At 49.6% G+C, this 27,355-nt stretch overlaps 1 protein-coding gene across 1 annotated transcript in view; it reads right to left on the bottom strand.

Moving 5' to 3' along the window:
• The window catches only part of PDXDC1 (pyridoxal dependent decarboxylase domain containing 1), a 1,210,974-nt gene that overhangs the window by 837,883 nt on the left and 345,736 nt on the right, over positions 1-27,355 (bottom strand). The window contains exon 6 of the mRNA XM_069647127.1: positions 21,141-21,330. Coding sequence (XP_069503228.1) covers positions 21,141-21,330 — 190 coding nt within the window. The remainder of the gene's footprint in view (positions 1-21,140; positions 21,331-27,355) is intronic.

Raw genomic sequence — 27,355 nt, 5'->3', positions numbered from 1 at the left:
TCCAGCGAGTGCAAAGTGCTCTCAGCCGGCGACGAAGGCGACGGGAAGAATACAGGCAACACCAAGGGTTCGTTGAGATGGAAGTCCGACGGTACCTTGGGCATGAAGGAGGGGTGCGTCCTGAGCACTACCCTCGTGTCGTGGAAAGTCAAGTACGGGGCCTTGCAGGAAAGGGCCTGGATCTCTCCCACTCGTCGTGCGGAGGTGATGGCCACAAGAAAAGCAGTTTTCCACGATAGAAACTTCAACGGAGCCGAGTGCAGAGGCTCGAACGGAGGTCCCATGAGCTTGGTCAGCACCACGTTGAGCTCCCACGTCGGGGCCGGAGCCTTCACCGGCGGGAACGATCTGAACAGTCCCTTCATGAACTCTTTCACCAGGCGATGAGACCACAAGGACGTCCGCCCCGTGGTTCTGGTGTATCGGGAGATCGCAGCAAGATGAATCTTGATGGACGCGTGCGCCAGGCCAGCTTTGGCCAGCGTCAGCAGGTACGGCAGTACTTGGGGAGCCGTAATCCGTAGAGGGTTAATCTTCTGTGCGTGGCACCAGACAGAGAACCTCTTCCATTTGTGTCCGTAGCATTTAAGAGTCGAGGACGCCCTGGCCTTTGCAAGAACCTCTCTGCAGTCGGCCGGTATGTCGTATCCTCCAAACTCTAGCGCTGCAGGAGCCAGGCCTGCAAGTTCAGCGACTTCGGGTCGTGGTGGAGGATGGCGCCTCCTTCCCTGGAGAGTAGATCCGCGTCCGCCGGCAGCTTGATCGGCGGGGACGCTGACAAGTCCAGAAGGTCCGGGAACCATATCTGCCTCGGCCACGAGGGTGCGACGAGGATCATCCTGCACCGTGACCTCTTGAGCAGGTTGACTAGCCGGATTAGCAGAGGCAAGGGAGGGAACGCGTAGAGGAACAGGCCCTCCCAGGGGAACGAGAAAGCATCGCCCATGCTCCTCGTCTGGGGAAACCTGCTGGCGAACCTCCGGCACTTGGTGTTCGTCGCCGTCGCGAACAGGTCGATCTGGGGTGTGCCCCACCGTCGGAAGAGGCGATCCACCAGATCCTGCCGTAGTTCCCACTCGTGGCACGAGCGCAGCTCCCTGCTGAGTGAGTCGGCGATGGTGTTTTTTATCCCTGCCAGATGAAACGGCACCAGAAAAATCCTTTGGGCGACGGCCCAATGCCACAGGTCCTGCGCCTCCTTGGACAGCGCTGGGGACCTGGTTCCGCCCCGTTTCCTGATGTAAAACATGGTGGTGGTGTTGTCGGTGAAGATCTTCACCACCTTGCCCTTGAGGGACGGAAGGAAGGACCTGAGGGCCCAAAACACTGCACGGAGCTCCAGGACGTTGATATGCAGGGACTTCTCCGTCGGGAGCCAAAGGCCTCTTGCGTGCAGATTTTCGGTGTGCGCTCCCCACCCTTCCAGGGAGGCATCCGTAGTCACAGTATCCTGGTGGGCTGGGGTCTGGAAGTCCATGCCCGCCGTCAGATGCGCGCGGGTGCCCCACCACCGTATCGCTCGTCGGAAGTTCTCGTCGAGCTTGATCCTTTCCTCGAAGCTGCCCGTCGTCTGGATCCAGCGCGCATCCAGGAATTCTTGCAACGGGCGCATCCGGAGCCTGCACATGGGAATGAGGTAGATGCAGGAAGACATCATCCCGAGGAGGGACTTGATGGACCTCACTTTGGCCGCGTCGGCCACCAACATCCGTTGCACCTTGCCCAAGATGGTCCTGGTCCTCTCCTCCGACGGGGAGGCCAGAAGGGACACTGTGTCGAGCCTCGCTCCCAGAAACAGTGCGACTTGCGCGGGCACCAGGTGGGATTTGGCGTAGTTCACGGAGAATCCCAGGTCCGTGAGGAGTTGGACGGTCCTTGCCGTGTGAACCACGGCGAGCTCCCTCGTCTTGGCGCGGATGAGCCAGTCGTCCAGGTAGGGGTAGACGTGGATCCCCTCGCGGCGCAGCTGCGCCGCCACCGGTGCGAGGCACTTGGTGAATACCCTGGGTGCCGACCGTAGTCCGAAGGGGAGGGCTCTGAACTGGTAATGACGCCCTTGGACCACGAACCTGAGGAATTTTCGGTGCCCCTTTAGGATGGGAATGTGGAAGTAGGCATCCTCCAAATCCAACGACGATAGGAAATCCCCTTCCTCCAGCTGGCCCAGGACGTGCTGGAGGGTGACCATCCGGAACTTCTGCGCCTTGATGAACTTGTTCAGACGTTGGAGGTCTAGGATGGGGCGCCATCCTCCCGTCTTCTTCACGAGGAAGTATCTCGAGTAAACTCCGGAGCCCCGAAGCCTCTTTGGGACGATTTCGATGGCGCCCTTCCTGAGCATCGCCTTTACCTCCAGGAGAAGTTGAGGGACGTGAAGTTCTTTCCTGGCCACGGGGGGGACGCGCGGGCACCTTCTTTGAAACTCGAGCGCGTGGCCCCGGGCCAGGGCGTCCAGCACCCAACGGTCGGTGGAGATGGACTCCCACACGCTGACCAAGCCCGCCAGCCGGCCTCCCACCGGGGTGCTCCGGTGGGGGCCCGACCCCACAGCCGGTTCAATCCTGCTTGGACGCGGCCTTGCCGCCTTGACCTCCTGGGCGACGACGGCGGGGTCCGCTAGACTTGCCTCGTCCTCTGTAGGCCTCTTGCGACGACGAGCGGGCCGCTTGACGGTAGGAAGCGAAACCGCCGCCGGAACCTCTGGAGGCGCGCTTGCCTCCGCTGCTCCGAAAGGGCGTCCGACGTTGCTGCAGAACTCCGAGGGCCCGGGCCGTCTCAGTATCCGCCTTGATGGCCTGAAGGGAATCGTCCACTGTCTTCCCAAACAGGTTGTTCCCGTCGAAGGGCATGTCCAGGACTCTGGTCTGGACGTCCTGCCGGAAGTCCGTAGCTTTGAGCCATCCACGACGTCGAAGGCAAACGCCGTTGCCCAGCTGGCGGAACCCAGTGTCGGCGATGTCCGTCGCCACGGTGATGGCGTGGTCCGAGGCCACCTCGCCTTCCTGCAGGATCTCCAGGGCCTCCGCCCTCTTGTCGTCCGGCAGAAAATCCAGCAGGGGAGCTATCTTGTACCAGAGCTCCCTGTCGTAGCGAGCCACGATAGCCAAGGCGTTGGCCGCTTTAATCGTCGTCGCTGCCGACGAGATGACTATGTCCCATAGCATCCAATTTCTTTCCCTCGCCGTCCGGCGGGGAAGTCGATGTGGAGGCCGCACCCCCCCCCGCTTTCTTCCTGGCTGCCGCGGAGACGACGGAATCCGGGGTAGGCTGCGCCCGGAGGCACAGGGGGGCCGTGTCCGGTACCCGGTACTTTTTCTCGTACCGGTCTCTTCTAGCTGGCGTCGTGGAAGGGTTCTTGAGGAGGCAAAGGCCCTCATCCCAAATGTCGTCCAACAGAGGCACTGCGAGGACCGTCTTCCTCTTGGCCTCGCGCCGCTGATAAAGGAAGCCTTCTTTTTTCTTCTCCTCAGGGCAGAGTTGGAAAAGCTCGGAAGCCCTGGAGATCATGGAGTGGAAAGATCCGATCTCGTCGGGCGGAGAAGCCCTGGCGGGAGGCGACGACGGAATATCCTCGTCGTATGCCTCGTCGTCCGTACCCGTCGCTGCCCTGTCAGTCCCCGTATCATCCCCTCGGGTGGACGGGGAGGAGGGCTGGACGGGGCGCGACGGTTGAAAAGGAGGTGGTGGATGGATCCTTCTTTTCTTGGTAGGGGGAACACCAGAAGGTCCCGGTTCTGGATCCCCCGACGGGAGAGGTTCCTCCGTCGGTAACGGTAGTCTCGTCCTTATCTCGGAGCATAAGGACTGTATGGCCAACAAAATGGCCGCCGAGTTGTCTTGCGGCGCTGGCAGAGGGGAATCCGACGGGCGAGCAGGGGCCCCGTCGGTATCCTCGACGATGTCGTCGTCGTCGTCACCTGCGTCGGGGTCCATTCCGACGGGCTGGCCTTCTTCCACGCCTAGGCCGTGGCTTAAGACCTCGATCAGCTCCTCTTCTGAGGTTGAGGCCGAATCTACGACGACGCCCTGCCCCCCCTTCTTCCCCACGGAGGGTTTCACGGGGGTCCTATCGATGGGCACAAAAGAAGACTCCCTCCGAGGAGGCAGGGAGATTCTGGGCCCCGAGGTCGCCACCACTGGCGCAGCCTCCACAGGCTGAGCCAGGGCCGCCGCGACCGTTTCGATAGAGGGCTTGGTCGGATGGATCAAGGCCTTCACCACCTTAGGTGCGCTCACCGCCTTATCCTTGAGGGAGGGGGCACTGCCACGCTCCTCCTCTGTCTTAGAGCTCGACCGGGGCCTCTCCAGGAGTTTCGCCGGGTGCTCGGCCTTCCTCTTACCCGACCCAGAGCGTTGGCTCGTGGTTGATGGTGCTGGGGAGGGTGCGCCCTGCCTGGCGCCCGTAGAGCCCGACCGTTCGGCGCTCCCGGTGCCAGCGGACTCGCGGTGCTTAGCCTTATGTTGAGCCCCCGTCGCCGGGGCGCCCTCAAAGGTCTTAGAAGACCGCTCGGATTTCTTCTTCTCGCCAGACGGGCTCTTACCCTCCAGCCAGTTGGCGAGACGTTGATGGCGGTCCTTCATGGTCCGTTCCGACATGTTGCCGCAAAACGCACAGTCCTTCTCCACGTGCGTCTTGTCCTCATGAAGGCAGTAAAGGCAGAAAGAGTGTTCGTCCTCCTTAAAGACGTTCTGCAGCTGGCATCCAGGGCAGACCCTGAACAGCTTTCCGGGCGTCGAGCTCCCCTTCTCCTGGGCCATCTCCGAGACCGGGCCTGAGAAGCTTCTGGAGTCCTCCGAAGTGTAGCTCGATGAAATCTTCACCCTTGAGGGGCGCAGACGAATCCGACACGGGTCCCCGTTGATCGGATGTAGGATCGGTGGAGCTTGAGGCTCTTTTGACCGAAAGAATCGAAGTTTTTGTGAAAAAAGCGCGAAAAATAGCACTAACGCTCGAGAGCAATAGCACGAGGATCCCAACACATGAACGTGCGTTTAAAATCTGAAGATGGCTGCCAGAGGCGGTGCTTAGGTAGAGGGCAGTCATTGGCTGTGGTCAGTATGACGCAGAGACCAGTGATTGGTTATTACTACGAAAGACAGATCAGAAACGAAACTGATACTGGTTTTTTCTTTACCGAGGATTCCCAGCCTGACGACGGGGAATATTCATGAGCATGTGAATCCATGCCAGACCCCATGCTGGAGAACATTGACTTTTAACCATAAAAAAAAAACTTAAACCTGACCAGTGTGATGCAGCCCGCTCCCAGCCTTTATCCATCAGAGGTGTAAATGTGGGGTGGACTGGGAAAGTCCACCTGTCTCAAACCAGTACTGTGAGATAATTGGAGGGGAAGATGGAATTCTGAAGACCATCCTCTCCACTCTATACAACCCCACCAGCACATGACCTGTATTACTCCTTTTGCCCCGCTCCCCCCTGCCCTTGACAGATTATCATTGCCATATGGGTCCTTGGTTCATGTGGCCAAAGTAAGCAAGCCCTGTTCATGGAAGCCATTACCCAAACATATACCTTACATACTGAAGGGCAAAGCTGCACAAATAGCAGAGGAAGGGGAGGATATCCATCTGACTTGCAAATGACTGATGGTTCTTGACGCATAAGGATTGGTGCAGAACAACAAGTTGCTTACCCCTGCTAACCTTCTTTTGACTGGATGTTCCTTATCTTTGATATTCAATATCCAGCTTCAGCTACTTCAGAATCTTTTTTTTTCGGCAGAGGGCGCTGTGCATCTAAGCAGTCGACTCAATGTTTCTCGAGGGCCTCCGTCTCGAGGATGATCTCATTGAAGGTATATATAGCACGTGCAGCAACCGTTGGCTTCAGTTCTGTTTTTTCTTTCAGTAGAACTACCTAACACAGGTTTGACCGTACTAGGCTCTGAAGAAGCGAAAGCTGTAATAGCATGGGAAATTCTACTGCAGGGTAGGCTGAGAGGGTGATGAGCAATACGTGGGCAGAACATCATGTCGAAAGAACATTACCAGGGGTAAATAACTTGTTCTACAAATGGATTGTGTCCTCCCACATATTCCTAGTCTTCGATAGACTCCCAAAACAGTTTTTGTTTTGGTGGAGTGAATAATAATTTATCAATGATTTCCATGAACAGAATGGAGGACAACTTTTCCAAAGCTTCCATCCGGACTCAGGTTAGAATCAAGGCAGTAATGCTTTGTGAACATGTGTATTGTGGACCACGTAGCTGTCTCACAAATGTTTTTAATAGGAACACCTCTTTGCAGAGCCGAAGAGATAGCCATGCCCCTGGTGGAATGGGCCCTTAAGGCTTCTGGTGGATTGTTGCCCCCAGCCTGTAGCATTCTGAAATTGTTAGAGTAATCCATCTACAAAAGGTCTGCTTTCTTACAGCCTGACCCAGTTTGTGACCTGTATGACCTATAAAAAGATCATCATCTAGGCGAAGTCTGGACAATATAGAAATGTAGAAGCTTAGAGCTCTACGTGGATCTAATCTGTGCAACCTCTCTTCCTCCTTGCTAGGATGAGGTGGCGGGTAGAACAAGGGTAACACAATATTTTGTCCTACATGAAAATCTGAAGTGATCTTAGGTAAAAATGAAGGCTTAACCCTCAGGATGACCATGTCCTTGTGGAAAACTGTAAAGGGTGGTTTAGATTATAGTGCCTGCAACTCACTCAGTCTACGGGCTGAAGTTAGTGCTACCAACAAAATGGTCTTGAATGTTAGTAACCTTAATGGACATGAATGTAGAGGTTCAAATGGTGGACACATAAGAATCTTTAACACCAGATTAAGGTCCCAAACTGGAACCTGAAAAGATGATGAAGGAAACACAATGGTGAGTCCCTTCAGAAATTGTATCACTATTGGCAGAAAATCTCGAGGTATACTTACTGACACTAGCCGATAAATTGGCTCTCTGGTCTAGAATCCCGATTTCCCTGTATGGCAGGCTCCCTATACTCAAGATGATTATGGTCCCTAAACTACTGTACTATTTCACTAACATCCCTGTCTGGCCGGGCCGCACTTTGTCAGGTTACGGTCCCTGGTGGTTGGTTTGGTGTGCGGTACTGGGGCCTTACGGATCAGATGGGAGGGCTTGACCAGACCATATGAAGAGGGTGGCCTCCAAACCCCCGATTTCGTGCTATACTACGTGGTATCGCAGACACAATTTGCTGGGTACTGGTACTCCACACTGGAGAATCAGATACACACGACCCTAGAGAGATACAGCGATTCGCCCTCGGATCTGAGAAATGTTGCTATTGCCAACAAACACGCAAACACCTGCACATTCAACCCTGTCCGCACACCGGTGAGTGCACGGGGTAGATTGTTTAAAAGGCTTGGAGTTGCTACCCCCTACTGTGGTGCGCTCCAGTTGTGGAATTGTCCACCCCCCGACATATGACAAGGATATTCAGAAAGCGTGGGACCCCGACGGAACACTTACATTACACAATCTCTTCCCTAATGGATCCTTCGTCACTCATTCAGACTTCTCTGAAAAGCTGGGCAGCAACCCAACCCAAACACTACAATAGTACAGGATGAGAGCAGCCGCTGGGAAACTATGGCCCTCTTTCCCTACGGAGCCCATTGAATGTGAACTATTGGCGATAGTGGTTTCGGGCAGATACCCACAGGGGCTGGTGTCCAGATTATATAAGACATGCCAAGGCGCCTAGCCGTTTACCCAAGGTGTTAAGACAAAGTGGGAACTGGATTTAAACAGCCCGATAGACGGTGAGATGGCTTTGTTGGTGCAGGCTTACGAAGGAGGTCTCTCTGAATGCAAGGTACAGATTAATACAATTCAAGATACTGAACCGCCGACATTACACCCCCAAATGTGTGGCTCGGTTTGCACCCGATGTTGCGCAAAATGTCGCGCTGACATGACTGACTCTATACACATGTATTGGAGCTGCCCACAGATCACGCAGTTTTGGCAACTGGTCGCAGACAGCTTACACGTGTACACTGACATACCCCCCCCCCACGCTCTCGCCCCTAAAAATATTTGTTTGGCGACATTGGGAAAGTGTCCATTAATATACGTTGCCTCTTCAACTCGGGATGTCTGATTGCCAATAAATATATACTGAATTGTTGGAAATCAAAATAAGCCCCGGACATTAATGTATGGCCTAAAGAACTGACCTATGCGAATGAGAATGAGGAAAGATACATCTCCCTCAAAGTACCCAGCTGTAGACCCGAGGACTTATGGGGTCCGTTCCGAGAATACTTACAAAAGGACAAGGCCAGATGCGTAGATCCGTCACGAGCTGTAACCATTCTATTTGATGTTTGGTCTACACAATCTGCTTACCTGTTTAATATGCTCAAAGTCGATGATGCCATTCTTGTACGAGTCGGTTTCTGAGGATGTATGTCTGTTACTGCACAAAATAAAGGACAAAAAAAAAAAATTGTATCACTAGTGGGATCTTAAAATATGAAGTTCCTTCAGACGAGTGCTTAAAGATGGATAGCGCCGCCCAATAGCCTTTAATTGTTCAAACCTGGAGCCCAAGATTTTCTAGGTACAGTAGAAAAACTAACACCTCTGGTGTTATGCATAGGAAAGGGTCTATATTCATGTCCCTGCACCAGGTTCATAATTTGTTCTAAAAGCAGCTGTACAAGGACTTCGTTGCTGGCCTTGTGGCTGAAAACAAAATCTCCATTACATCATCCGGGAGGTCCCAATCATTGCATCGCAGCCTCTCAGAAAACATGTGTGAAGGCCGAGAGTCTTGACGTCTGGATGGAGAACTCAATCCTCCTCTCGCGAGAGAAGGTCCTCTCTTTGTGCAAGACGCATTGGAGAGCAGATGTACATGTCCCGAAGGTCCAGGTACCACGTCCTCCTGGCCCAATTCTGAGCAATTAGGATTATGGGTTATCTCAACCTTCTGATCACATGAGGAATGACGGTGACTGGAGGAAATACTTACGGGAGTGGAAACTCCCAGTCCACCACAAATGCGTCTCCTAGAGCTCCTCTTGGAGGAAATTCCCTGGAGCAGTACAGTTCGCTCTTCCGGTTGACACTGGTTGCAAACAGATACGCTTGGGTGAAGATCTCTTGAAGTACTTGCTGAGCTAGTTCCCACTCATTGGAGACTGCTCTGCCTGATCAGAGCATCCGCCGCCATATTCTTCTTTCCGGTTAAGTGAACTGCCGATAGATTCAATCTTGAATTGCCCATTACCAGAGCTGCATTGCCTCTCTGCAGAGTGGTAGTGACCCTACACCACCTCTCTTGGTGAGGTAGTACATGGCCACTGTGTTGTCTGTCATTATCAGGACATTCTTTCCCTGCACATAGGGCAGAAAGGCCTTCAGTGCAAGTCTGATTGCCCTCAGCTTGAAAAGATTGATCTGTAGTTTGGACTCTGATCGAGACCAAAGACCGCTGATTGTCAGATCGTTGCCGTGGGCTCCCCACCCCGTGGGTGAGGCGTATGTCACTACTGTTATATCTGGCTATGGTTGCCAAAAGGTTCTCCCTTCAAAATATTGTCCTTGAGGCCTACCACAGAAGATCCTGTGCGACCCTGCTTGGAACCTGAAGTAGGTCTGACATGTTGCCTCAGAACTAAGACCATTGTGTCCTGACAGCCCATTGAAGGAATCTCATTCTCAGGCGAGCCACTGGCAACAGAAAAATGCAGGATAAATGCAGGATGCCATGAGGCCGAGCAACCTCAAAAACCCAAAGGCCGGGAGACTCTGAGCACTCTGAAACTTGTAAACCATCTGCAGTATATCTTGAGCCCCCGTCTCGGGTGGCGAGCTCTTTCCCTAGGATGTATCCAGTACGGCACTGATGAACTGGAGGTTTTGAGATGGTGTCATATGGGACTAATTGAGGGAGAAGCCCAGTCTGCGAAGAGAGTGGCAGGTGACGTGATGATCCAGGACATGTTCGGGAGAACGCACCCTGATCTGCCAATCGTCCAGGTAGGGGTAGACGTGAATCCTCCTCTCTACTGAGACTCTTTGCCACAACCGCCATCAGTTTGGTGAAAACCCTTAGGCAGAGGTCAGCCCAAATGGCAGAAATCGAAACTGATGGAGGGAATCGCCAACGGCGAACCACCGGTACCTCCTGTGCTTGAGATGGCTTGGCACATGAAAATAAGCATCCTGAAGGTCCAATGACACCATGGATGGATCCTGGAGTTGGAGGGCCTGAATGATATATGATATATTTATAACACACCTATACACACGTGTTTCAAGACGGATCTGAGAAAGTGTGACCATCTTGAACTTGCCCTTCCTGAGGTATCTCAAGCCCAAGATGGGTCTCAGTCTTCCATCCTTCTTGGGGATTAGGAAATATGGAGAATACCATCCTTTGTTCCTCTCTGCTACAGTTACCGGCTCTATAGCACCTTTTCTAGCAGGTTCAAAATTTCCTGTACAAGGAGCGGATCTGGAACCCTCAAAGAATGGCTCCCTGGTGGATGGTTCCGAGGTCTCAATGAAGGGAAAGCCGTGACCCTGCGCTATGGTTTCTAATGCCAAAGCATCCGAAGAAATGTCTTGCCATTCTTTCAGATGCTGAGACAATCTTTTACCTCCCACTGGGGTTCGTGACTCGAGACCTCAGGAGAGGTTTTGTGGCGGTTGGAATAGTGGCTGTTGGTAAAGATTCCCCTGCCTGAGCAGGCTTTGCACCTCTCCCTCGTCCACCACAAGGTTCCTTGGCCTCTTTGACTAGCCATTCCTCTCGCTCTTCCAACTGAGGAGTAGTAGCGAAAGGATCTACCCCTCCAAGAAGGTCCAATGGGGTGAAAAGGCTGAGGCTGCATAATAGTGGTACCCAAAGATTTGGCTGCCACCTTCCAGATCTGCAGCTTCTCAAGGCTTTTGTCAGCCTTGCTGCCAAAAAGGTTAGTCCCGTCAAGAGGCATGTTAAGGAGTCTAGATTGCACACCTGGTGCAAATCCAGACTTCCTTAACCATGCAAATCTGTGAATTACACTGCTTGCCGCCATGGCTGTGCTGATGCCGTCAGGAGTATCCAGACCTGGTTGAAGAGACTCGCACATGGCTTCCTTGCCGTCCCTAACAATGGCCAAGAAACGGTCTCTTTCCTCCCCTTCAGAAATATGCTAAGTCACGATAGAAATGAAGTCCCATAGAGTGAATGAAAACTTTGGTAAGGCACATGTGGAGTTGGTCGACTTTAGAGCCATGCTCCTTGCAGAACCCATGTATCTACCCTTTTCTCATAACTATCCAGTGGGATGGTTGGATAAGCTGCTTGTTTTGAGGCAGCAGTTGCTGCCTGCACCATCAGACTTTCTGGGGTGGGCTGTTTTGATAATTAGTTGGGGTCTCTACTAAATGGTCAGTATTTTCTCGTCAAGTTCTTGTTTACTGCCGGACTTGACTCTGGCGTCTCCCAATTGGCCATCGCCCTTTTTTGTAGAGCAATGTGAATGGAAAAATTGGATCCTTTGGTGGACAATTATCAAGGATGCCTGTTAGATCATCCTGCTCGAAGGGGAGGGCAGGTCTGCTCCATCCCAGGTAATCTACAACCAGACATCAACTGTCTGTATGATGCATATGCATGTTCATCAGACTCAGGCTTACCAAATTCAAATCCTGGGGAAGTGTCCACTCCACTAGCTGTTTGTACATTTTCATAAAAGTCCTTTAGCCTGGATTCCTCTGATATGAAGCTATCAGGGATATTTGGTGTACCAATACTGTAACCCAAATGGCACATCACTATCCAATGGCTCATTGTCCTCATAGAGGTTAGTGATTTAAAGTAAAACTTTCTAGGTAAAGGAGTAAAAGTTTTCTCTGGTAAGGGCATCGAAGGTTTCAGAAATGTTTAACTCAATGTTCGAGTCGTTGATGTCTTCAATGAAGACGTTTTCAACTTCGATGGCTTCCTTGGCACTGATGGCGCAGCTGGTGTTTAGGGCGCAGATGGCGTAGAGGGTGTCTACGACATCAACTTATTATTTCACATGTGGCTCGGAGGAACCTTCAATGATTCTTCATTGCGTCAAGGCCTCGCCGGCTCTCAATGCGGATCTGGCCTCATCCCGGACTCGAGGGTGTGCAGGTTTTAGCTCAAGCCCTTTCCTTACAAGCTTTAGAAGGTGCGGTAGGAGCATGGCCTGTCAAGGTTTTATTTTTTTAAAAATGTTCGGCATTTCTATCCTGAATGCTTCCCATCCAGCAGGAGTGGCGGCCTTAGTGGGACAGGATGTGGCTATGAGGAGAGGAGTCAGACGAGGATGAAGTGGCCACCTTTTGGTGCCTCTTCTTCTACTTCTACTTCCTCGATGACGACAGAGGTGGGAGCCATTCCTCGACCTGCACCTTTTCGCCTTCTTTTTTCGAGGAGAGTCGCCTCTAGGATAGTAAGAAGTTTTCTTCGATGGGGGTAGTCGATGGGGATTATTTGGGGTTTCTACCTATCCCCAATGTCCCCTTATGCTCCTTTAGAGCTTTTGCAGTCATCGATTGACATTTCGAGCAGGCTGAGGTCTTGTGCTCCACACAGAGACACCACAAGCATACTCGATCCGGATCCGTTACTGACATCTTGGAACCACAGTCCTGACACTTCTTAAACCCCGGTCTTTGGGGTAGACAGTGTCGAAGATGAAGACATTTTTGTATCTTTTTCACGAAGGCAATTATTGAAGTGCGCGTCGAAGCATAAGCTTACTCAGAAAAACAGAACTGAAGCCAACGGGTGCTGCGCGTGCTATATATAACTTCGGTGACATCATGCTTCAGACTGAAACCCTCGAGGGACATCGAGTCGACTGCATCGACGAACAGCAACCTCTGCCGAAAAATGTTTTCCGAAGCAGCTGAATCTGGATATTGAATATCAAAGATGAGGAATATATAGGAGGACACAAACCATTCGAACTAACAGCTGCAGATAACGTAAACTGGCAAATGCATATACAAGTCTTTGTATCCGAGAGTAATGGAATAGAGGGTATAGAAGATGTGAGTGAAGGATGGAGAAAAAAGCTGTATAGCAAGTTTGGGGTTATAACCCTTGTGGCAGTCCAACTGAGCACTATACCACTGAAGCACAGTGAAAGCCGCAAAGCAATCTGGGTGCTATTTTCCTGGAGGCTTGGTGAGCTTGGTGCTACATCCAATGATAAAGAGAAAGTTCAGCATTCTATTCTTAAAAGCCAAGCTTGCTGGCACTAGAAGGCGGAGACTTTCGAAATAAAGCTTAAAGCATCCTAGGCATATAACCTTGAAACTGAGGTATAAAACAAGGAGTCTACTAGGTGCTATCTTCCTCAGACAAAGAAGTCTAGCAAGAATTGTGCCGGGCACTCTGGCTAATTTTCCTGTTGGAAACGGGCAAGTGACTGGATCCATGGGAGGAGAAGTACCTCCTTGGCACTATTACTTTCCCAAGTTCCTTACACCTTATGATCATGGCACTAACACATGTGAAACCTATATTGGTTTATAAGAAACCATAAGGTCCTGCATGTGGATCCTACTCCCTGCCAGATTTATGGCTTTTATAAAAGGTTGTTTCTGTAACATCACTCCTCACACCCATTACGGTATTGTGCCATTTTAGCTTGGCTGTACCCACTCTACTCTGCATAGTGGCCCAACTCCCAATCTCCAAGAACCATACACCAAGGACCACTTGATCGTGAATATCAGGGACTAGATCCTTGATTAACACCCTTCCGTGCAATCCCTTGGGCCCATCTCCCATTGCCACCAGACCATGGACAGTTGTGTCTCAGTTCTTTTTTTCTCCAGTGAACAGAAGGAATCTTACTTGGAGGAGGAAGCTTTGTAAAGAGAAATCCTCCTAAATCAGTCATCCAGGCATGCATACTTTATTGTAACCAGGTCTGTATCATATCAGTACTCCAAAGTCACAACTTTAATGAAACCCTGGGTACTGAGTGCAGGTTAAAGGAAACAGGGATGGAGGGTATTGGTAATGCACCCCTTCAAAGTAAGCATTACATTCTTCCAGTGGGATCCTCCAATGGCAACAAAATAGACATGCCTACCTGAGGGTCATGTTACAAAGCCAAATCCATTGTGCAGTTTATTAATTACAACTTTACAATATTTGATCATACATAATACAAACAAAATGTAACAATTTTGGAGGAGAAGACTACGTTAGTGCAAGACAAACTCATTTAATTGTGAGCTATATTTCTAGATTACAGAGAAAATGTAGACACAAAAACGTGAAAGTAGGCTCTTTTTCTCCAATCTCATTACTTTCCTTCTCCATAAGCTTTTCAAGCAGCAGCCATAATGGAACTACCAGGCCATGGGATGGCAACAACTGGAAATTGTGAGATTACCTGGGTATATGCCTCTGTAATATCTGCACACAAGCCCAAACTGTTGGCTTTGTCAATGCTCGTTTTTATCAGGACTTCAGTGCAAGAAACAGATACAAATCGTGTGGCTGAAAGCACACTTCAGTAGGACATTATTACACTGGGAGCATATTTACAGCTGCAATTAAGCTATTAACTCTCAGAAGACTGTTTAGAAATGACACTAGCAAGCAAGCTATTTACACCACAAAGGTTGATAGTATTGCCTGAAAGAGCTGGATTAAAGAGATTCCAGGAGGATATCTGTTGGGTGGGAGGGACAGGTAGCGGGAGGAATACCCAGGAAGTTTGTTGGGTGGAGAGGGGCAAGTAGTGTGGGGGGTGGGGGGGAAGGGTTAGTTTGGAGTGAGGGGGTGAGGGAGGGTAAGTCCAGGATGTGTGTTGGATGGGGCGGGACAGGTACTGGGGGTGCATGGGGAGTCAATGGTGTGTCCCTTCTCACATGTCCTCTCCCTCCTAGCTGTATTCCAATGCAATAGGTTTACCTTAAGGATGGCGCTTTAGCGCCACCTAATAGTGGAAAACAAGTTACTTACCAACTGTATTGTTCCTTCGACTGATGTTCCTCCCACGTATTCCTCATTTTAGAATGTTCGTATCCTGCCAGCTTCGCTGTTTCGGAAAAAGGTTTCTCGGCAGAGGGCGCTGTGCACGAGGTTGTGGCGTCGATGTCCCTCGACGGGCTCCGATGTCCCTCAACGGGCTCCGTACCTTGTCAACTTCACCATCAGTATAAATAGCTTGTGCTCTGTTTTTTTGAGGACATATTCGAGGAACACCCAGGCGTGCCTCATGACCGATAGACTCTTCGTGAGAGGAAAGTGTAAGTAACGTAAACTGTACTGCGGGGTAGCATGGGAGGGGCGATGAGGAATACGTGGGAGGAACATCCAGTCGGAAGAACGTTACAGTTGGCAAGTAACTTGTTCTTCGAATGGATTGTGTCCTCCCACTTATTTCTCATCTTATTATAGGCTCCTATAGCAGTGGCAATTTTGGAGGTGGGAGTACTAGTTATTCTTCTCATGGACGGAATGAAGTACCGCCTTGGCAAATAAACCTTCATTGGAAGAAGAGGCATCTAAGCAATAATGCTTGATGAAGGTATGCATTGATGCCCATGTTGCAGCTGAATAAATATCTGCTGCAGGGACTCCCCTCTTCAGAGCCGCAGAAGTAGCCATCCCCCTAGTGGAATGGGCTTGAATCCCATCCGGTGGGTCCTTTCCCGTCAATCTGTAGCATTCAATTATAGCCAGAATGATCCAGCGGGATAGTCTATTTTGTCACCGCTAATCCCAATTTATGGCCTGTATAACCTACAAAAAGTTGGTCACCTTGATGCAATTTTGACATTCTTGAAATGTAAAAACTGAGATCCCTTTTAGGGTCCAGTCTATGCAGTCTCTCCTCTTTGCCAAAATGAGGAGCAGGATAGAATGTTGGTAATATGATTTTTTTTGTGACAAGTGGAAGCAAGAAACTACTTTTGGTAAGAAACAGGGTTTAACCTTACGAACCACTTTGTCCTTGTAAAAAGTAGTATATGGAGGTTTACATGAGAGCCTGTAGTTCAATAACCCTGCGGGGGGGCTGATGTTAAGGCCACAAGGACAGTCTTTAATGTTAGAAGCCTCAAGGGACAGGAGTGCAGAGGCTGAAAAGGTATACAAGTTAGAAACTTAAGTACTAGATTTAAATCCCAAATTGGGACATGAAAGGGGACTGGAGGGTACACATTAGTAGGCCCTTTCAGGAATTGAATTATTAATGGAATTTTGAAGTAAGAAACCTCTTCCGAGGAGCGTTTGAAAATGGACAGCGCAGCTAGATATCCTTTAATTGTCCCAATCTGGGGCCCCAGATTGGGTAGATGCAATAGGAAACAGCCCCATTGGGATGCCACATTGAAAAGGGTCCACATCCTTTTCTTTGCACCAGTTACTGAACTTGTTCCAATGACACCGGTACAAAGATTTTATTGCTGGCCTCCTGGCCGAAAACAAAATCTCCATTACGTCATCCGGAAGATCCAAATCCTGGTATCTCAACCTCTCAGAAACTATGCGTGAAGGTTGAGTGTTTTGTCGTCTGGATGGAGAACCCAACCTTCCTCTTGTGATAGTCCTCTCTTTGCGGAAGACTTATTGGAGGGCAGATTGACATGTCCAGAAGGTCCGGGTACCATGTCCTCCTGGCCCAATCCGGGGCAATTAGGATCATGGTTTTCCTGAACTTTCTCAACCTACTGATTACTTGAGGAATCATGGGGACTGGAGGAAACGCGTACAGAAGTGGGAATTTCCAATCCACCACAAACGCGTCTCCTAGTGCTCCTCTTGGGGGAAATTCCCTTGAACAGAACTGTTCGCACTTCCGGTTGACTGCAATAGCGAACAGGTCCACTTGAGGGGTTCCCCAAAGGGCAAAGATCTCCAGAAGGACTTCCTGAGCTAGCTCCCACTCGTGAGAGACTATGCTCTGCCTGCTCAAAACGTCTGCCACCGTGTTCTGCTCTCCGGCTAGATGAACTGCTGATAGAGACATTCCCTCTCGTATTGCCCAGAACCAGAGCTGCATTGCCTCTCTGCACAGTGGTAATGATTCTACGCCTCCTCTCTTGTTGAGGTAGTACATGGCCAGCGTGTTGTCCGTCATTATCAGGAGGTCCTTTCCCTATACAGAAGGCAGGAAGGCCTTCAGTGCTAGCCAATAGGTTGATGTGTAGTTTGGACTCCGATGGAAACCAACGACCGCTGATTGTCAGATCGCTGGTGTGGGCTCCCCACCCCATGAGTGAGGCGTACGTTACTACTGTTATCTCCGGCCATGGTTGCCAAAAAGATTCTCCCTTGAGGATGTTGTCGTTGCAAGCCCACCGTAGTAGATCCTAAACAACTGCGCTCGGGACTTGCAGAAGATCCGACATACTCCCCGAGAATTGGGACCACTGTGTTCTGAGGGCCCATTGGAGAGATCTCATCCTCAGTCGAGCTTGTGGCACCAGGAAAATGCAGGATGCCATGAGGCCGAGCAACCTCAGAAAATCGAAGGCCGCAGATGCTGGGCATTCTAGAACTTGGTTACCATCTACAGAATGTGGAGAGCTCTCACCTCGGGAGGCAAGGCTTTGCCCGAGGAAGTATCCATAACTGCTCAGATAAACTGGAGCTCTTGGGATGGCATCATGTGAGACATCTTGAAATTGAGGGAGAAGCCCAGTTTGTGAAGGAAGTGACTGGTGATCGACAGATGTTCCTGAGCTTGTTCGGGAGAACGCCCTCCGATCAACCAATCGTCCAGGTAGGGATAGAAGTGAATCCCCCCCTCTCCTGAGACTCGCGGCTACAACCGCAATCAGTTTGGTGAAAACCCTCAGGTCAGAGGTCAGCCCGAATGGCAGAACTCGAAACTGAAAGTGAGAACCGCCAACTGCGAACCTCAGATACTTTCAATGGATTAGGATGGATTGGCACATGAAAGTAAGCATCCTGAAGGTCCAATGATACCAACCAGTCCTGGAGAGCCAGAAGGATATATCTGAGAAAGGGTTACCATCTTGAACCTATCCTTCCTGAGGAATTTGTTCAAGTTTTTAAGTCCAAGATGGGTCTCAATCCTCGGTCCTTCTTTGGAATGAGAAAGTAAGGGGAGTATCAACCCTTGTTCCTCTCTCCGTTACAGGTACCTGTTCTATTGCACCTTTCTCTAGCAGGGTTAAAATTTCCTGCAACAGGAGCGGATCTTGAATTTTGACAGAGTTGGTTCCCGGTGGATGGTCCCGAGGCCTTTTTAGGAAGGGAAGGCAGTAACCCTGAGCTACTGTCTCCAGTGCCCAAGCATCTGAAGTAATGCCTCGCCATTCTTTCAGATGCTGAGAGATTCTGCCTCCCACCGGGGCTTTGTGTGATAAGGCCTCAGAATGATTTGGAGGCGGCTGCAGGAGCGGCTGAGGGCAAAGATGCCATTCCTGAGGTTGGTTTTGCACTTTTTCCTCGTCCACCACAAGCGACATTTCACTTGCCTCTTTGAATGGCCTGTCCTCTTCCTCTACCAAAAGAGGAGTAGTACCGAAAAGAACGACCTCTCCAGGAAGATGAGCCCGAATAAGGTTTCTGAGGCTGTCGCATGGAGGCGCTAAAAGATTTAGCCACCACTTTTGAGGTATGCAGTTTTTCTAAGCTTTCATCAGCTTTACTACCAAACAGCCTCAAGCCATTAAAAGGCATGTTGAGTAGTCTGGCCTGCACATCTGGTGCAAACCCCGACTTCCTCAACCACACAAACCTGCGTAGCACTGTGCTTGCAGCCATGGATCTGCTGATAATATCAGCAGTATCCAGTCCAGACAATTCCCCCATTACCTCCTTTCCATCTTTGACAATATTCAGGAAGCCTTCCCTTTCCTCGCCTTCTGGAATATGTTCAGCCGCTGTCGAAATGCAGTCCCACAGGGTATGGGTAAACCTGGCCAGGGTACAGGTGACATTAGTTGACTTGAGAGCCATGCTAGCCAAGGTAAAGACATTATGGGCCCAAGCATCCACCTTCTTATCCTCTCTATCCGTGGGATAGATGGATATGCTGTTTATTTTGAAGTTGCAGCCTGAATAACCAGACTTTCTTTAGTGGGATGCCTACTTAAATAATCAGGATCAGAACTAGAAGCTCTATACTTCTTTGGAAAATTATTGTTGACTGCAGCAATTGTATCAGGAACGTCCCAGTTTTTTTCTACCGTTCTTTGAAGTGCCCTATGGAAGGGGATAACTGGATCCTTCTGGGGCCCCTGATCAAGTATATCAGTCATATCATCCTGATCAAAAGTGGGTGAGGCTCTACCCCAACCCATGTATTCAACCACTCTATTCAATAGACTCCTGTACCCTGAATCTGCATGTTCTGCTGGGTCAGATTTGGCAAACTCCAGCTAAGGTGACATATCAATGCCACTAGCAGAGTGAAGGGTATCACACAGATCTCCCATTTTCGATTCCGAATCGATTAATTCTTCTGGGACCTCTCTAGCACCATACTGTACTCCAAAAGGAGAAACAACTTCTTTTTCAGAGCCACTTTCATCAAATATAGAATACCTAGACTTAAAGAAGTCTAACTTAGGTAAAGGAGTAAATCTCCTTTTCCGTACATGAGTTTGGGTAGAAGAAATCGAAGGAACCTTCGATGGTATCGAAGGAGTCTTCGAAGACACCGATGACGTCTTCGACAAAGGCGGCGTAAACGCTTTTAGCTTCGGGGTTGACAAAGTCGTCGAGGGCTTCAACGACTTATGTTATTTAGATGGTGTCGGGGAAACACTCGATTCTCGAGGAATCTTCGACGATTTGACGTCGACACGAGTCTTTCGAGGTTCACCTTTACTACTGGATTTTTCCACAGTAGTTCCTGACTTCCCTGTGTTGTCGGAGCGACCGGGGTCTGGCTCTTTTGAGGCTTCTTTGAGGGGGACGAGGCCGCATTCTCAAAGACCTTCATCATCTTCCTTCTAAATTCATCCCATTTTCTTGGGGAATCCGACTTAGTCTGGCCTCTTACCAATTCAGTAGACGTATCCGAGGAAGAAGAGGGAAATCTATGTCTCCTCTTAACCTTTTTTTAAGAGGAAGATGAAGAGCATCTCAATCTACTGCGTGATCAAGACCTCTTAGAATGTTTACGACGATCCAATTCTTTTGAATTGCTCGATTTCGTATGTCTTTTTGACAAGGCCTTCGAGGAGGCCTTAGAAGCTTCCCGCCCCACCGCCAGTTTACCTTTCCTCTCACGAAGGGCCTTCTCCGTCATCAACTGACAGGAGCCACAGTCGCCTGTTCGATGGTCTAAACCTAGACACCAAAGACAAACGCGGTGAGAATCTGTAATCGACATCTTCGATCCGCAGTCGATACATTTTTTTAACCCCTTTCTTGGGAGTAGAAGGGGTGGAAGAAGATGACATTTTCTGAAGAAAATTTCGAAGCGCGCCGATCTCGAGAGCGAAGCAATCGGAAAAACAGAACTGAAGCCAACGGGCGCGGCACAAGCTATTTATACGGATGGTGACGTCGACACAGAGCCCATCGAGGGACATCAACGCCACCACCTCGTGCACAGCACCCTCTGCCGAGAAAATATTTCCGAAACAGCGAAGCTGGCAGGATACAAATATCATAAAATGAGGAATACGTGGGAGGACACAATCCATTTGAAAATACCTTTTCCAGGCATAGCAAAATACAAAGACTGCTGCCCTCATATCTATGGCAGATCATGTTGCACATGTCTAATTTCTAATTGTGACCTCTTCTGTTATGTTATGTTACATAGGGAATTCTAGGAGTTGCCCTTATTTTATTAATTGCTGGGTTAACTTTACTTGGTACGGCCCTTAGAGGCATAACCTACCCCTTCCTTCATTGCTACTTTTTCAATTGTATGCAGTATTCTGACGGGTAATCTCTCCAATTTAAAGGCAAAACTGAAAAGTTTCAACATTAGAATTGTAAACCTAAGCCCCAGCTACCTGGTTCGTTCCACTACCCTCATACTTCTTCTTTCCTTGTTATCTGACACTTCTGCTCACTTGGCTACCTATGCGTTGCCTCACAAACTGAGACTAAGAAAAACCCAGCCGTACATCAAACAGTGCATTCAGTGACTTGGCACAATGGCTCGCAAGAGTATAGATAAAAGTCTACCCTGTCCACACCTTACCTGATTACAAAGGAACTGTCCCAGCCCGGCCCTCGATGCAGAGCTGATGTAGATGACCGGCTGCTTTGAATAGAAAACACTGAATCCTTCAGTTGTGTAGTCTTCATAGCGCGAATGAATGACAAGCCGGCAGACTTTAAGAAGACCTTCGCGATCATCTTCGTGATAATAAGCAGAGCCATTTTCATACCTGCAAATTAAAGGATTGATTGTGAACTCAGTCTTTGCTTCCATCAGTTATATCCCAAAGCACTGAACACCTGAGTTCACAGAAAGTGAGCACAAATAGATGACAGCAGCTCACGACTCTTCTGCAGTATATTTGCTAAACATACTGGTTTCATTTTTCCTTAGGAGACAATATTTAAGCACTTCCAAGGGCATAATATATTGTCTAAATTATTCTACTTAAAACACTGTGATGGTTAAATGCATTGAACAAGGGCTTACCTCAGAATACACTATTGGATAATCTAAATCAAATACTTTATCATGCTTCTATGTCAGACCAGTGTGATCATTATGCTTCTCTTTAGTTTACTAGAAGCTCAGGAATCTCAGTTCCAATACAATACAAACATACTTCGAAATAAACTACATTTTCCCATCAACAGACAGGGAAATATATTGCTTCTTTGGGAAAAAGCATGTGACTACATGTCTCTTTCGGCACTTTCAGGAGTTCCTTCCTGTCTTCTTCCTTCGCTGCTCAAGAAGCAGGGACATCTTTTTGCAGGAAGGTCTTTTTACAGATAGTGTGTAACGGAGCAGCCCTTACAGTTATCCTTGCAGGTCTATCATTGGTTTTTATGTGTTTACCTTACGTTGACACGTGCAGTGCAGGCTTGGGTGCTTGAGCAAACGTGCCTGGCAATGAGATTCCGATATTTTCCCTTTTTGGTTTTCAGCAATACCAACCCAGCGTGGGGAGGCCTATGGTGTGTGACCCTCCCAAGTGTATTGCCCTTTTAAGATGGGCAGTGTTGTGTGTGACCATCCCAAGTGTATTGCCCTTTTAAGATGAGCCATGACTGTGTAATGGCCCGAGCTAATACAAGGAGCAACTGCAGGCACATGAGACAGTACGGCTGCATACTCCAAGAATGGAATGACTGAGTCTGTGTCTCATTTAGGCCTGCAGGCCCACACCACGTGAGCACGGGCATGCAGACCATGGTGCTGTGGGGTCCTCTTGCCAGTACGGTGGCCAGTGTCCGCACGTACTGGGTATGGTCCGCCATGCCCCCACATAAGACCAGGTATTCCCTGGCAACAACCTGAGGCACTGGGCCACCACCTAAGGTGTTGATGTCCATAGCACTGGGGGGGGGGGGGCTTTGATGCCAATAGCCAGCCCCCATAACAAGGTCTGTGCATGTTTAGTGATGGCTAACAACCATAACGGTGCACCCCAGGTCCTATTACCTAACCCTAACTGGGATAGGACTGATGTCCTTTTATGATCCACTCTCAGTCGATTCAGAGACCCCGGGATCGGACGTCCATTGAGCATGATCTAAAGAGAACGTCTAACAGCAACAAGAGTGCAATAATTACAGAAACAGGAAACTGCGTGAAGCGGACCATAAATAATAAGATGATGTGTTCCTGTGCACGATCCCCCATGGAACTCCCCTCTGTGCTAACAGGCGCTTATCAGCAAAGGGCTATGGAAGCTAGCTTTCACATATGGCAGCGACCAGGTAGCAATAAGAGGGTTTCAAGGGAGAGGAGGACCAGTACTTTCAGCAACAATACGAGCAACATTTAGAACTGGCTGACAGTTTTAAGCAGTGGTCGAAGTGGGCGGGAGCGGTGCTCCTCTACTTTTATTTTTAATTACGTTTTACTGTTCCTATACTTTTATTTTAAAAAGAAACCATTCTGGAATGGTTTAATTTTAAAATAAAAGTGTAGGAAGAAGTTGAAACTTGCAGCTTCAGTGCACTGCACTGAACTTTCCCTTAAACAGCAGGTGCATGTGTTTGGGGGTTTGTATTGTGCGTCTGAGGGGGTGTGGCAATGTCGTTTGTGAGGAGCGGGGGCAGGCCAATAGAGAACATAGTTCCATTACTTCTTTTCGTACACTTTGACCACTGGTTGCAAGCGAGTACTAGGACCATCAGTTGAAAACACAATAAAAAGAGCAGTGTGTCTTAATAAATAAGGGTGCCCCAGTGCGCACAAGCAGTCGAGGCATGGTATCCAGTAGGCATCACTGATCTCCGTGTCGTTTGTGTGCCGGAGCAGCTCCACCTGGACGAGGCTCCTTCCCGCTACCATAATAATGGCGAGTAAGCATAGGCTGAGTAGTGTGGGTTCACTTTGCTTCTGTTACCAGATCCCTACCTAAGTAATAAATTACAGACAACTTATGTGTATGGAAAAGTTGTAGGCCGTAGGCATTTTATTTTATTACAGAAAATACACCATAACAAAAAATAATTACACAGCCATATGCTTTTGGGCACATTGTGTCCAGTTCCGAAGCTGCCCAAGGCTCCTCCGGAGTCCTTGTTATCCCTGAGCCTTCGTTCCTGGGCACATGCCCCCACACCTGAGTGGGTGTCCCTTACGCCCGCTCAGGTCCCCCCCAAAAGCACCTTACCTACAACCCCGTTCCTGGAGTGCCCTAAAAATGTTGTCGGAAAAAAACCCCATTCCTTCCTTTGATAGGTGCACCCCATCCTGGTGAAACATGTCTGGATTGTTCCGGTGTAAGCCATGTCTTATGAAATGTAGCCCTGTGCTCTTGCACTACTTTTCTACTGATTTATTTAGTTTCTTTCTGGCTATCTCAATTGCGTGCCTCTTCTGTGCCCCATGTCAGACCCTTCTTGGTATTATCTCCGACATAAAAATCTTGGTTTTCCACCAGCTGCGGGCTATGCTATGCAGTGACTCGCAGATGTTCCTTTGTAATTTACCCCTGTTTGTGCTCACCAGGTCGTTCCCCCCTAGGTGTATAACCAGGTACTCGGTGGGGGGAGGAGTCCGATAAGGGCCGATAATCAGGTCTGATAATCTGTCGTGGATGTCCTCCCAGTGCATCCCCGGGAGGCCCCACCATCACGTAATTGTGTTCCTGAAATGTAATCCTTGCTTCACCTCTTCCAGCCACCTGCCTGCCCGGGTCACGAAAGAGTGCCCCACTATCCATGCCGATTTGTATGGTCCGGCCTCTGTAAAAACGGGGGAGATAAGTGTCATATCAGTTCCTCCCTTATGTATTTCTTAAAACATTGCGACTTCCATCCCCCAATTCGTCTCACCCCCTTTGCTCCTAGGCCCCCGCCCACGAAGAGGTTGCTGCCCCTATCCAAAATCGGCTGGATCCCATCCCGCTTTCGCCACCGCCTGTTTTAATACTGCCTGAAACTGGTACCTGCTGAGCGCACTGCCGTCCCTATGGATCAATAACTGTCCGTCGACCTCTGGTCGCAGCGCCAGAAATTCTTGAGTGATGCATCTGGGACAGTGGTCCTTTTCTCTGATGCCATTGAGATCTATTGCTCTCCCCTTCCCAATTTGGTCTGTCTTAGATTTCTTTAGCATTATTGACATCCCCTTGATACCCATACTAACATCTTTTCTTGCCAGGCCGTCTCCTGCCACTGTATTCCTGGCCACCAGTTCCCCTATTCTGAATGCTCCCTAGTATGCTAGCTCAAATGCTGCCATGAAAAGCGCGGTTTCGTACGTGCTGCTGCACGGGTCGTGCAGCACCTTTAGCAAAATTATCAATTTCCCAAAATTTACCGGCCTTCTGCTATCTGGTTTCTTCCCCTCTAATTTTGCCCATCCCCTCATAGCGTATTTTATCTTAGCGCTGTCAGTCGGGTCTGGTATGCCCACAACTTTTGTGGTATATGCCACCGCCGCCAGGTGATCTGCTGCCCAGCTTTTCTTTTTCCCTTTGGCCAATGCCCCTTCACGAAATTCACAATTTTTTTCCGTTGAAATTTTTTCCACCTCTTTTAAACATGTTTCCATCAACACATCTTTTACATGCTTTTCGTACTGCTTACCCGTCTTTTATGTCAGGGCATTTCCGGTCAGCTTGTCGATGACCCTTTCTTTTCTCCATTCTTCTCCCACCTCTTTTGAGTCGACCTTGAGGCCAACCGTGCTTTCCTTTCTAGTGCCTCCAACGGGTCCCATGCCTTCCGTGGCGTGGGCGTTCTTTCCTTGTCGGCGTCCGGTCTCTGCTCCCTGAATTTCTCCCACTGAAAGCGAGAGATTGCATCAGCCACCACATTTTCTTCCCCAGCGATATGCCTCGCCTTTATGCATGTATTCATTTTTAGGCTTTCCAGGGTGATTGCCCTCATTAATTCCAATACTATTCTGCATGACGCACTTCCTTTGTTTAACACGTGCACCACCGCCATGTTATCTGACCATACTGCCAACTCCTTGTTCCCTAGCTCTTCCCTCCATGCGCATAACGCGACCCATATCGGCAAGAGCTCCAGCAGCGTTATATTCTTTGTCCATTTCGCCACTTGCCATGATTTTGGCCACTTGCCTGCACACCATTTTTTCCCCCAGTATTGCGCCAAAACCAAAGCCACCGGCTGCATCGGTGACCAGCACCCTTAACCTTCATCATTCACCGGTGAGCGCCATATTACAGCCCCCTTGAAGTTTTTCAGAAATTCTGCCCATACTTCCAGATCTCTCTCGATTCCTCCCCCTAGCCTGACCCTGTGGTTCCCTTTGGTAGCACCTCTCGTTTTCAGCTCGATCCTTCTCTGGAACACCTTCCCCTGAGGTATGACTCTTCCTGCGAAGTTCAGTTTCCCTGCCAGTGCTTGCAATTCTCTCACTGTTGCTTTGTTTCTTCCTTGTAGTTCCTTTATTGTCTTCAACAGCTCCGTCACCTTGTCCTCCGGGATCCGACACCTCCCCTTGTTTGAGTCGATTTCTATACCTAGGAATTGGATAACCTGCGTTGGCCCCATCGTTTTCTCCTCCGCTAGAGGGAAAACCCCACTCGCTCGTTATTTCTACGAATTTGTCCAGTGTTGCCCTGCATATATCCGCACCTTAGGGGCCGACGAATAAGAAATCGTCCAGGTAATGCACCATCATGGACTCCCTCATTTCCTGTGCTACTGCCCATTGTAAGAATGAACTCACCCTCTCGAAATATGCGCATGAGATGGCGCATCCCATCAGAAGGCATTTGTCGATGAAGTATTCCCCCTCCCAATGCATGCATAACCATCTTTGTGATCTGCTGTTGACTGGCAACAGGCGAAATGCCGATTTAATGTCTGCTTTCGCCATCCATGCCCCTTCCTCTGCCTTTCTGATCAGTTCCACCGCCTCCTCGAAGTCTGAATATGATACTGTCGCCTCGCTCTGAGCGATGCCGTCGTTCACCGAGGCACCCGGGGGGTAAGACAGGTGGTGTATCAACCTGTATTCCCCCTCTTCTTTTTTCGGCACCAGAGCTAGTGGTGAACATAAAAATTCTTCGAATGGTAGGGCCGAGAACGGTCCCTTTACTCTCCCTAGTTCTACTTCCTTCCTGATCTTACTGGTCACTATCTCCCTGTTTTTGCTTGCTGATTTTAGATTCCTAGGAATGTCATGTGCTCCCTGCCCGGTAAACGGGATGTTGAAACCCTCTCTAAAGCCTTGCCTGATCTGTTCTGCCGCTTCTTGGTCAGGGTACTTCCGGAGCCACCTTTCCATCCTCTCGATCTTTACCGGCGTGGCCCCTTTCCTGTCCCAGTTTTCATTTCCGCGTCTCATCTATTATGCCGCTTGGAGCTGCGGTCCTTGTGCACTTGGAGCTGCTGTGGTAACCCTTACATCTCTCGCACTTGTGGCTGAACTTGCACTTCCATCCCCAGCTACATGGTACCCCCTTTTCAAAGCTCCTGCATTGCCCTGGTTCGGCTCGTGCCGTCCCCGTGTTCCCACTGCCCCCTCCCTGTGTTGTCGGGGGCAGGCTGCTCTGCCATCCTCTCTGTGACCTGTAATTTCTGCTCCGAAAACTCTGGTCTCTATTCCTGTCATAGCTGGATTCATACCTTCTGCCACTCGATCTATAACCCGTTTTGTAATCGTTCTGCCAGTACTGCTTTCTCTGCTGTCCCCCTGTGCTCCGCTCCTTGGAATCCCATTTCTCTTTTAGCACGTTAAAAATGTAGAGGTTAAAGTTTTGTTCGTCCCAGCCCATATCCGTAAAGCAGTCCATCTCC

The sequence above is a fragment of the Ambystoma mexicanum genome, chromosome 2q, assembly GCF_040938575.1.
Source record: "Ambystoma mexicanum isolate Mex_15411 chromosome 2q, UKY_AmexF1_1, whole genome shotgun sequence".
Lineage (NCBI taxonomy): Eukaryota > Metazoa > Chordata > Amphibia > Caudata > Ambystomatidae > Ambystoma > Ambystoma mexicanum.
The sequence above is the reverse complement of the archived record's forward strand: the minus strand, read 5'-3'. Positions and strand labels throughout refer to the sequence as shown.